The 12,484-nt window shown below is 34.1% G+C and overlaps 1 protein-coding gene across 2 annotated transcripts in view; it reads left to right on the top strand.

Moving 5' to 3' along the window:
* The window catches only part of cv-c (crossveinless c), a 180,592-nt gene extending 169,168 nt beyond the window's left edge, over positions 1-11,424 (top strand). For both annotated transcript variants that reach the window (XM_065345940.1, XM_065345939.1), the window contains 12 exons: positions 1,198-1,318; positions 2,339-2,562; positions 2,676-2,885; positions 3,532-3,637; positions 4,497-4,557; positions 7,771-8,000; positions 8,092-8,403; positions 8,477-8,820; positions 8,901-9,052; positions 9,124-9,399; positions 9,483-9,662; positions 10,268-11,424. In XM_065345940.1, coding sequence (XP_065202012.1) covers positions 1,198-1,318; positions 2,339-2,562; positions 2,676-2,885; positions 3,532-3,637; positions 4,497-4,557; positions 7,771-8,000; positions 8,092-8,403; positions 8,477-8,820; positions 8,901-9,052; positions 9,124-9,399; positions 9,483-9,662; positions 10,268-10,382 — 2,331 coding nt within the window. In that variant the 3' untranslated portion in view covers positions 10,383-11,424. The remainder of the gene's footprint in view (positions 1-1,197; positions 1,319-2,338; positions 2,563-2,675; positions 2,886-3,531; positions 3,638-4,496; positions 4,558-7,770; positions 8,001-8,091; positions 8,404-8,476; positions 8,821-8,900; positions 9,053-9,123; positions 9,400-9,482; positions 9,663-10,267) is intronic.
* Positions 11,425-12,484: the final 1,060 nt, after the last annotated feature.

The raw sequence follows: 12,484 nt of genomic DNA, 5'->3' as shown, positions 1-12,484 counted from the left end.
AAGATTCACGTAACGTACTTTTTTTTTATCGCTGCGACTGCTGCGAGTTTTAATGTCGAGGAAATGAAACGACCTGGGCACGTCTAGAGAGACTTGGTAAAGAGTGGCGCAGCTCAGGCGGAAGGAAGATGTGCGAAAACGTGGGAAATAATGATTAATATGGCAGAGTATTGAAAATATACTCGTACGCTCGCGAATTGTTATAAATACGTAGTTTTGTGTGCTTCTTAACGATCATAATTATGTATAAAGATGGGCTTTCTCTGCTCAATGGATATAGGTAGGTACAGCTGTATGGCTATGTAAAAGTGCAATGAAGGTGTATTATTTTTGATGCGCACGAACGTTATCAAGTATTATGGGTACCTAGATTCGCATTTGTAGGTATTTTTTCTTTCTTTTGATTACTGCGATGATGATGATAACGTGTGCGATGCAGTATGATAATAATAATCAAAGAAACTTGAACTGAGAAGAGTATGATATCGGATGCGGCTGCATTTGGGTTACCAGGTTAGCATATTCATCTCGAAGAACAATAATTCCTAGTGTTGGTTTTATTAGTTTATAAATACGAAATATGAGGTGAAGTGCCATGAAAGAGGCGAGAGTGTGATGCCTATGGAGACGCCATCGCCTCCACCGCATCAGACTTGAGTCTACGTACCTCCAATCTATGTCTAATGACGCGAATCACTCATAGACAATGAATAGAATAGGTAGTGTCTAAGTACTAACGTGTGTCTGTGTAGTATTTGTTTTTGTTTATGGTATTGAACATTTTGTATGAATGGGTTCGTTCTGAAATGTGAAATAACTATAATTGAAGGGTTCGAAACTCTCGCGAGTTGAAAAGAAATGCTCTCGCTTTGGGTTTTGCCTTTTTCGAACTCTCGTTTTGGATGTACTTAAGGTATTACCTAGGCACATATAGAAGAGGTACGCGTATAGTGAAACATCTATATATGTAGATAATATGATGGGCGACAGACGATAGGCGACTAAAGACGGCGGTATGCGTAGCACTTTCTATGGCATTTAATGCAGAAAGTACCCGAAGAAGGTTATTTTTAAGCGAACACGCGGTAATTTGTAACGAACAAGCGTGTAATTAGTTATCGAAAGTGATGACTAGAGTAATTGTAGATGAATTTGTCATCGTGTACGCGAGTCTAATTAACATTTTCATTAACGCAGGAGGACGAATCGGATTCCGATACGGAATGCGCGCTCAGTGAAAACTGGTTATTTCAACCTGAATCGAGGCGTTGGTCTAGAATCTGTGATGTACATCATATTACCTTACCGACAAGTACAAGTACGTAATACAATACATAGTTAAAAGCCTTTTTTAAAAAAAAAAAGTAATTCTTAATTTATTCGATTAAGTATTTAATGATGTATGGATTAGAGGTAATGGGACGATGGGGAGGAGGAGGGGGGGGGGGGTAAACACCAAAAATTGATTTAAAAAGGCCTTTGATGATGCAGATGAAGAGTGTACGAAAGTTCATTCCAAAATTTCATTATTTTTGGTGGAAATTCGACCTTATGGTATTCTTGAAGCTTTCAAAAGATTCTTCTTCAATTGAAATTTTCTTATGAAAACAGATTGAATAATTTTAATTTCAATTTTGAAATACTTACTCATCAATTGAGAGTTTTCTTCCAAGAAATTTCGAATTTTTTTAGAATAAACTTTTAAAAAAATATAAATACATATTGAAAATTTTCAACAAAAAAATGTGTTTACCAATTTTTTTTCAAAAGCACAGACATTTATAATTTTAAACCCGGGTCGAAACTTTTTTCCTGTTGCATTGGAACTTTTGCATTTTTATGATCCACTTTTGATGGATTTTCGTGACAAAAGAGCTTCATTTGCAGAATATTTTTCAAAAAAATTTCACATCTTGATAATGTATTTTTTTATTTAAATGAACGTTTTTTTGAATCATAGGGGATGATTTTTTTTGATTTTTTCGCTTACTTATCTACTTAAAAAGTTGATGAAAAAATTAGGTATTTTCGAGTCAATATCAATTTATATGAGCAAAATATGATAAGTATGTAGTTTTTTTTAATAATTCATATGGCATTTTCTACATTTTTATTTGAGGGAATTTTTCAATTTTGTGAGGTTAAACTTTCTCACACCTCCCCCTTGAAAAAATCAAATTTCGAAATGAAAAATTTGCACACGTTTTTCGGTTATCAAGCCCCCCCCCTCCATCCCTAAAAACAACATAATTATGAACCATTATTGCAACAGGTCTTATGTACTCGTACTTAAACTTATACGAAAAGATATTTATGTTGGATTTTATTGAAATTTCAGCCGATGAAAGCAACGATAACGTTACAGTAGTGTTAAGAAACAGTAGTCTTCCTCCATTCGCAATGCAACAGCCTGAAGGCGACATCACAGTGTCAAGGTTTCGTCGTTCCGGTAGCGAAAGATTACGTGATGGAGCCAAAGCTTTTCTCAGAAGAGTTGAAAGTTTGAAATCGAAACGACGTAAGCAGAAAAATCGCGAAGGTGTGATAATCAGCGGACCTCAGGTAAACAAAGCACAATGAAAAAAGTTTTAAGAAATGACGCTCATTTGTCTACCAATTAATAACGAATGGAATTCTCATCCACACGGTGTGACTTACGTTGGTATTTTTTCCAGGTTGTCGATGTGTCATCAATGGAGGCTAAAATTAAAGAATTGAACTGCGTAGATGTTACTCCGCCCGAATCTCCGTTTACTCCCGATGAAACCCATAAGCCGGTCAGAAGGTATTTGTCGAAACCGGAAAGTGATTTTGCTGCTTTTTCTGATTCCGAAATTACTGTCAGACAGTCTTTTCATGATAATGGGAATAATAATTCTCCTAAAGTAAGTTGAAAATTATATTGAAATAAAATCTACTCGCATAGAAAATGAATTGCAACGATTTTTCAATTTTCAAAACTTGATTAGTCAATAAGGACTATTGAAGTTGAGAATAGAAACGTTTAGATAGGTATAGGTTGTATATGTACCTACTGTTTCTGAAAATCAAAATTTCGTTCAAATTTGAGCCGAAGACTTCTGATGAATCCTCCACATTCTGTTCCTAATTTAATTGTAGGATCATAATTTTTCGATTTGAAGGCTTCTTGAGGATTTTCATAAATTCAAATAAAATATCAAAAGTTTATCGGCGCTGCATGTAGTTGAAATTTTCATATAACGTTACGTTGATCCGATCCCGAGCGGAAGTGTCACGTTTTCACCAGGCAGTCGTGGGAAGCTGTACTCTCGCATGCTCGACTGATATTTTTTAAAATGATGCCACCTTTCGAGCTGAGTTGATATTAATCTATTAAAATGAAACCAGAATAGTATTACTTTTTGATCAAAATAAATCTATTACAGTAGGAGGGCGATAATTACTTGTGTAAAGTCTCTAGAACGTTGCAGATGAATAAAATTTTCCATCATCTCGATATTATATTGTTTTTAAACTTGGTTAAATAAAATTATTTTCATTATTTTCCAGATGCTGCTAGATGTATCGGACGTATCGAGTAAACAAAGTCAATGCTCTTCACGTAGTGGTAGCCAAGATAGTCAAACATTCGCTTTGGTCTCGCCAATCCGCAAAAGTGAGCACTTTTTTTTCAAAATACCCGAGTAAAAGTTGAAATTTATACATCCGGTGACGGTCAAACGCGTTTTTGTTAATATATAAATATTATACTGAATTGGCGGATATGCGATTAAAGGAAAATATCCGTATTGACGCTAGACAGAGAGCGCTAATGATACGTATCTCTGTACATTTATAGGATGACGTCAAAATGAAATGACAAATGAAAGCGATGAACTTTATTTCGTTAAATTTCACTGCGCCAAAGTTATTAAAAGCATATCTAGGGTTATTAATACGCGTTTATATTGTACGTAGATGTATAGGTTCGATTCGATATTCGTAAAATGATGGAAGTAGATATTATACGTATTCGAAATAATGGCTATAAAATGACTCCGTACGAGTGGTATTTTGTCTCTGTGTGATATATCCGAGCCAAGTGCCTACTTATACCTACGTATAAATACTCGTGTAATTTATACATATGTACAATACGAGTACATACGTATCGTACATATTATAGCTCGTAATTAGTCTCGATAGCGCGTATAGAAAGGTCGAAGTGAAAATTTTTTTATTCATTCTTTATATGTATTATGAAAATGAACACGTACGTGCGACGATTACGCCAATTTAATTGTACACGACCGTATAACCTATAGTAAAAGAAAACGCATACGTATGCTCTATTCTAATGTGCACGTATCGCAATCGTCTATGTGTGTACACTGTGTTGATTGAGTATGATGACTGATATATTTGTGTACCTACCTAGGTGTAGGTACCTATATTATATGTTGTATTGTATATTGTATTGTATTATACCGAACCTATTTACTGATTGACTTACCAATGTCATTATTTTGTTACAGAAAATGAAAGTCCGGATGCATTTGCGATAACTGAAGGCGGCGATACGACGTTAAGACAAAAGTAAGTAGAACTCGATTGAAACACGGCTAAATCACAGACACCGCTGCTGCTATTCGCTCGTATTGATATGTTATTGACATTGAACCGATGAATCGAGTTATGTAGAGTTGTGTACGATGAAGTCTTATATGGTAATTGAATGAAATGTTATGTTCAGATACTGTATGTCGAATGTAAAATGCAGTACCCATGTTGCGTACATCGTACAATGTGATGTAATTAATTGGATAGCTCGGTATTGAGATTACAGTTTTGATAATGTCTTCGAGTCGATAACTTCATTATGATGAGAGACGAGAGTGAACAGATATACGGCGTTATTTCGATAGACAATTTTCACTGTTGTGAGAAGATCTGTAAATTTCAGAGATGATTTTTTTTTTTTTTAAAGATGAGCACGAATGGTTGGCGAAAGATTTGAATAATTTTGATCAATGTATTATTTCATTTTGTTTGTTAATAGAGGTGAGGTGTGTTGTGATGTAGGTATTTTGAAAGTGTTTACGAATCACGAAGCATGTATGTATGGGGTTTATGAGACTTCTTGTTATAATGAAGATACAAATAGGTAGGATGGAAGTACCTGCCTGTTTGTCTAAATGTCTACAACATGTGTGTTGGTGTATGCGACAGAATTTTTCCGTTTGGGAATGTTACACAAATAGGAAAACATTACAGATGTAGGTTTGTTTATTGACAAGCCAAATTTCCGTTTTCGTTGTTTCATTAGTCTGCGCATCAAGAATAATGTCGAGTGTGGAATGAAACATTGCTACGTAATGCCATGTGATTTGTCGAGAGAGCAAGAAGTTTTCCTGCGAAGTGTACCAGTGGCAACATTGTCTACATCTGCTTAGCGTTTTGAATGCATTGCATCAACATCAATGCTATGAATGATACTTTTTCAATCTGGTTCTGGAGAGAATTTTCACTTTTTAGTTCGGTTCAAAAAAAATTTTCTTTCTTCCTATTTTCCAAGTCGACGTTACTGGGTTGAATTTGGGATGATAAAAAAAATGAAATGTAAGTATATTTTTCGAAAATTTCATTTACACCAAAAATTCAAAAAAGTTCGTTATCACGTCTTTTGCCTATCTTCTGGTGGACGGAATTCGAAATACATAGTTCAAAAAATGACGCGATAAAAAGTCGATTAAATGAGCAAACAATGGGGTTTTTCTGCCAAAAATCGTAAAAATTCTCACTTTGTTGCAATTTTTTTTTAAATCTTAGCTTTTTCATCAAAAAGTTGCAAGACCGTTCCAGCTTTTTAAAATTAAAAACCATGTTTTTTTTTGGTAATTCTTCTTTACATTTAAATGTTTTATTCACGTTTTGTCACTTTTTGAGTTACTTACTTTTCGAGCTTCTTTGATTACTGAAATTACTCCTTTTTTTTTTGGAAAAAATTGAGTACCTACCGAGTCCTGAAAGGACCTTTTGGTAAAAAATTAAATTTCCTACATGGAGCTCCTGCCCATGCACATTTGATTTGGGGTGTTTGAGAAACTGAACAAATTTTTGAAAAAGTTTTTTGATAAGACAATTGAAAAATAAAAACTGGGATTTTCATTTTTCAGTTTTCCCGTCCCTGTTTTTTTGAAATATTTTTTTTTTTCAAAAATGTGCAAAAATTTTGATAAATTCTTGGTTATTACTAAAAAATAATCGCTTGCAATGAAAAAAGCACAAAATAAGTAAAATTTCAGTCTTTTGGGCAAGAATAACCATTTTAAAGCAGTTACACCTAAAAGCAGCAAAAAAAGCGCGTTCAACTTCTTCATTCGCATCAAAATGGACCAATAATGTCTTAAAACGTGATCCATTATGGAGTAAAAGTACTTAGTTTTTCTTTTTTTTTTTTTTTACTCGACTGTTGTGCAAGAAGATGAGTGGTACATACATAATCATTACAAATAATTTTAAGGTTAATAATGAGAGAGAGATTTGGGATGAAATTGAAATTTTCAAGATGATTTGTTTCCAGTTGAATGACATTCTTGGAGATGAAGGGGTTGGTTCAAAAATTGCTTTTGGACTTCGGGATTGATTTATGTGTACAGTCCGAAAAATGATTTTTGACGTAGGCTACTAAAATTTTGATATTTTGATTTTTTTTTAATTCACAGATCAATAGAAATTTGAAAAAGTCACATTTGAAAAAATCGTGATAAGTGTTCAAAGATATTTTTCTAGAATATTAAATTGAAATTTGTTTTTGAGCATTGAAAAAAATTCTAAAAAAATCAACTCATTTTTAAAAAAAATAATGTGTATTTTCAACGTTTTAGTAAAAACTATTGCCTACCTATAGTTTTAAAAAATTAGGATAATACACTATGAAAAATTTAATTAAATTAAAAATAATGCAAATTAAAAGTTGAGTCTTAGTTAGACGAAATAATATTTCAATTTTGTTTAAAAAAGTCGAAGAGTTGGGAGAAAATTTGATATTTTTTTAAAGTTTAGTTGTAATAATTGTCTATGTTGAAAAATAAATTAATGAGAAGACAGAATGATATTTAACGTATATCTCCCACTACTTAGTACCTAGTGATTTTCTGTTGGAATATCAAAGAACAGACGCTTTTGCTGGTATTTCTACAAAAATCTGAAAAAAACAATAAGAAAGCACCTGGTGGATGAAATTCGAGAATGGGACAACGTTTGATTCACTTTTTCTCCTCGCTACTTTAACGAATACTCGTGCAAAAAGACACATCCTTTCTCTCATCCTACAAAAAAAAAAAAAAAAAAAAAACGAAAACGTTCGTTTGAAAGCAAAGATGAATAAATAGAAATACACGAAATATTTGATATAATTCTCAAACCGTCTTAAAAATGATTTTAATTAGTTGAATAAACTCGCAAATTGCGAGAGTTTTGTATGAGCTCAGAAAAGGTATAGATACAGTACCTTCCTAGTTCCTACGTATACCTTCTTACCTGCGTTCAAATTATACAGCGACAAAGAAATAAGAAATAGAAACGATGAGAAGTTTTGTTTTTAAAATTAAAACAGTAATTTAATCTAGTAAAAATGACGTGAAAGACAAGACTTCATTCGTACACCTTCATCATAACTCATAACTCTTTTGAAAACGATCCGAGTTCGCGTTTCAATTACTTATATATTAAATTTAATACTCGACGAGCGACGTTGAATTGTTTGTTAATTTAAATGTAACCTTAATACATAATTGAAATTTGCAGAGCGACGGTGGCAAGATGGCACAGCTTTCAAAGAAATTCGGTCAGACCGAGTTCATTACGCGGACAATCGATTAATTCGTTAACAGTCGGCCAGATTTTAGTATTAAGGAAATTATCGTTACTTAAACTCACCGCTATTATGGAAAGATACTGCCCAAGTCATCGTACCACCGGTTGGAATTGGGAATTACCCAAGTTCATCCGTAAAGCTAAAACACCAGATTATAAAGGTATGTGGAAATACCTACAGCTTTTGTTTGTAATAGGTAACGTGGTAGTTTACTTACGATGAATAATTTCAACGATGGTATTTGCTCGTAGATAAATCCGTTTTTGGTGTACCGCTTTTGGCAAACGTTCAACAAAACGGCAACGTACTACCCGAATTCATCATCGAGGCTTTAGAATGGTTACGAATGAACGCCCTGGAACAGGTCGGCATCTTCCGCAAATCTGGTGGACGTTCTAGAATACACAAGTTGAAAATGATGGCTGAAAGTAGATCAGCTAAGATGAACTTTGATAATCAACAGCCTCACGATGTAGCCGACATGGTGAAACAGTATTTTAGAGAGTTACCCGACGCGTTACTGACGAATAAGCTTTCGGAAACTTTTGTGGCTATTTTTCAATGTAAGATGGACGATTCCTTTCTTCTACCTCTCAAATTGTATCGTTGGTTTCTAATTTATTATTTTTTGTTCAGATATTCCTGAAAACCTACGAACAGAAGCGGTTCAATGTGCGCTGATACTTTTACCCGATGAACATCGAGAAGCGTTGTTAATATTGCTCGACTTCTTGTATCTAGTCTCTCAGCACAGTTACGCGAATCAAATGAGTGCCAGTAATCTAGCCATTTGCTTGGCTCCTTCGTTATTCTATTGGACGCATACGTCGAATAATTCGCATATTCGAAGATCCTCGTCTATGTCTCCGAAAAGATTACAAAAAAGTAACGCGTTCCCTGACGTCAAAGAACTAGGACAAAATATCGCTGCCCACGAATGCTTGTATTTTCTGATTGAAAATCACCAAGATTTGTTTATGGTAATTATACTTCCTTAGACCTACATATCGTTTGTATTGGAATTCGCGAGTAATTATTTTTTTCACTTTTTTCGTTTCAGGTAACCGAAGAAATCATGGGCCAGTGTCATTTTAGTTACATGGACGAAAGTGTGCCAGTATCGTTGGAAGAACTGGGTGAAGAATTGCAGCAAGATTGGCGAGGATATCTGAACATGTGCAGGAATGCTTTAGCGAAAGAAATCAAAGAAAAGTAATTACAGTTTCCAATCTATGAAAAAATTGATCTTTCAAATGTAAAAAAAAAGTATTCTTTTTTTTTAGAAATCGTGGCTGGGTTATTTCTACGACATGGGAAGATGTTGAAATCGCGTATAAAAAAGTCCGAGACGGTCATCCGCTTAGATTGTGGAGAGTTTGTACCGAAGTGGAAGCTCCACCGAAGGAATTACTATTCAGGGTCTTACGTGAAAGGCACGTCTGGGACATTAATTTACTAAGGTCGAAAATCGTCCAGAAACTGGAACCTTGCGCGGAATTGTTTCAGTATGTTACCAAAACTATCGATCCTCTGCCTCCGAAAGATTTTTGCGTCGTTAGGTATGATTGAAAATACCTCGTATATTTCGATTAGGTTATAAAATAAGAAAGGAAAAATTAATTTCGAATTTTATTTATCACAGGTCGTGGAAAACCGATTTATCCAAAGGCGGATGTATGATTGTTGAGACTTCAGTTGAGCACAGCGATGCTGAACTCATACCCGGTGGCGTTCGAGGAATCGTTCTTGCGTCTAGATATCTCATAGAACCATGTGGGTCAGGAAAATCTCGTATTCTGCATTTATCCAGAGTCGACATAAAGTGAGCTTAACTCTTAAACTTCGTGAATTTAAGAAAGTTTTCATTTTGCGGTGAAAGAGGGCAGGAAAGGAGATGGTTTGTTACTCATCGTTTTTTTCTTTTTTTTTCTCAGTGAAAAATCCAGATCTAGTTTCATTGAATAACTCTCTCTAAAAATAATTATTATTAATAATTTTTTATAAATCAGCAAGTTGTTAAAAAATATAGAAAACTTCAAATTTTTGTCAAAAAAGTCATATTTTGTACATTTCTACTCAACAAGACCATTCGGAATGACTTTTTTTTGCACCGCTGGATTTTTTCTAGGGAGAAATTGAAAGTAGTTATTTCAAAACAAATGTTTCCCTACAATTTTTTGGATAAAATTAAGAAATAAGTGAAATATAAAAAAAAAATACTTGAATTAAAAAAAATACAAATTTACTATCTTTTTTTTTAAAATTGAAAATTTTAGAAGTTTCTCAAGATCGATTTCCTTGGAAGAAATTTTATACTGTTGTAAAGCATTTTTTTACATCACTTTCCCGCTAGTTTCTGAAAAAAATTGACTGAAAACAAGCTTTGTATCGTGTATTTTAATAGTATGAAACTGTTGTCATTTTCAGAGGTCGTAGCTCAGAATGGTACAACAAATGTTACGGTCATATGTGCGCTCAATATTTACTAAAAATACGTAATTCATTCCAAAGAATGACCGAAGGACCAGAAAGTAAAGTGTAATTTTTTTAACGTGTTGACTATTTTTATTTTGTATTGATGATTGTATTTTTGTTTCTCTCGTTTTCAACGATTCAATGTAATTGATGTTAATTTAATTTGTGATATTTGTATTATGTATAGAAATGATTTAATGTGCTTATAAGTACTTTTCAAATATTGTCGATGATTATAAATACCCATTTCATTGCTACCATTATTTTAAATGCGACCTGTACCGAATTTTCTTTCATTTTTATCATTTGACGTAAAAGACTTAATTCCCCCTATCCCTATGATTTTTTTTGTTTGAAAATTCTGCATTTAATCCGACATTGTAGGTAGATATATTTCATCCAGGCTATGCAATTTCCCCTCCCCACTTTTTAAATGTAGAAACTAGTCACAAATCTATCGAATTGAAAATCAAAACAAGCGATCAGGTTTTTTAAAGAAAAATTCTGATTTCTCGTTCATTAGCATTTCTATAGTAGGTATTTGAAATACAGTCAAATATATATTGCGTGTAAAACAACGAAAATATATTATGTATTCTAGTCTTAATATTACGATACTATCTTTTGCATTGGTGAATCTTATTCGTATAATACGATATGAGAAATTTATTCGCAATTTGAAAAAATATATATTAATTTACCAAAGATAAAGAAACGCGGTTTATCTTCATATCAGTTTTAACGAATTACATTTCCATTCAACGTTCCTGTTTTATATTCCACGGAGTATATGTTTTTTCAATTAAATGTTTATTTAATATGATTTGTTTTTTTTTCTTTTTTGTAATTGAATGGTTTTTTACTTGTTATTTAATATTGTGTATTTATTGTACAGTTGATGAGAAAATGTGTACATCACTTACGCGTGTTTCAGTTACCGCTGTATTATATTATATGTTTTGTTAGATAAAATATTATACAAAAATGTGTATTTGTTTTTAAGCATTTGTACGAGGTACCTACATCACTTCTTCTTCTTCTTTTTTTAATTTTTATTCTATGTATGTGTATACCAATTTGATGTTTTAAATAAAATGATTTTAATAACATTGCGGTTCGGATGATTTTTTTTTTTTTACAAAGAGTTGAAATGAACTTACATGGCAGCTAGAGAAGAGGCGACGAATTTTCTGATCAGTTGCAAGATTTAAAATTTAAATGATCAGAGATTCGATGAGAATCACACTATATAGTAGCCCGTTGTGCAAAACTCTCCACGGAAGTACCACGTGGAACCTCGAAAACTACCATATCCGCGCCAACAACATTTTAACCAATCAGAGCACAGTAAGGCACGCCTACTTTCTTTACTCTTCAAGTTGTACTGTCATTTCAGCGCCACAGTAATCGCCAAATCACTACCACCACTTTGATGGCGCATTCCTGGCGCAGGTTTGGTACAGAAATGGAATTTTTCCGCTGGCAAAATCGTGGCACAGAACTGGAAGTCTTTTGGTGAAGGGGTGCTGGAAGGATATCGGCGAGGAAATGGAGCTATAAAAGCAGTGGTAGTGATGTGACACAGAAATGGAACGATTGTGGCAGTAATATTCTGGTGCAATTGTGACGTTGTGATGGAGGTGTTATGGCGAAGGTTTGCTGGGAGAATATTGACGAGGAAATGGAGCTATTAAAATCAGTGGTGGTGATGTGGCCCTGACATGGCGAGATTGTGGCGTTGACAATCTGGCGCTATTCTGTTGTTGTGATGGCACTGTTGTGGAAAAGGTGTGCTGGTAGTATATTGGCGGTGAAATGGCGCTATAAAAGCAGTGACAGTGATGTGGCACTGAAATGGAACGATTGTGGCAGTAACAATCTGGCGCAATTATGACGTTGTGATGGCACTGTTGTGGAAAAGGTTTGCTGGCAATATATTGGCGGTGAAATGGAACGATTGTGGCAGTAATAATCTGGCTCAATTATGACGTTGTGATGGCACTGTTGTGGAAAAGGTTTGCTGGCAATATATTGGCGGTGAAATGGAACGATTGTGGCAGTAATAATCTGGCGCAATTATGACGTTGTGATGAAAGTGTTATGGCGAAGGTTTGCTGGGAGAATATTGGCGAGGAAATGGAGCTATTAAAATAAGTGGCAGGGATGTGG

Source organism: Planococcus citri, chromosome 1 (genome assembly GCF_950023065.1).
Source record: "Planococcus citri chromosome 1, ihPlaCitr1.1, whole genome shotgun sequence".
NCBI lineage: Eukaryota > Metazoa > Arthropoda > Insecta > Hemiptera > Pseudococcidae > Planococcus > Planococcus citri.
Note: the sequence above shows the minus strand (reverse complement) of the source record. Positions and strands in the feature narration are given on the sequence as shown.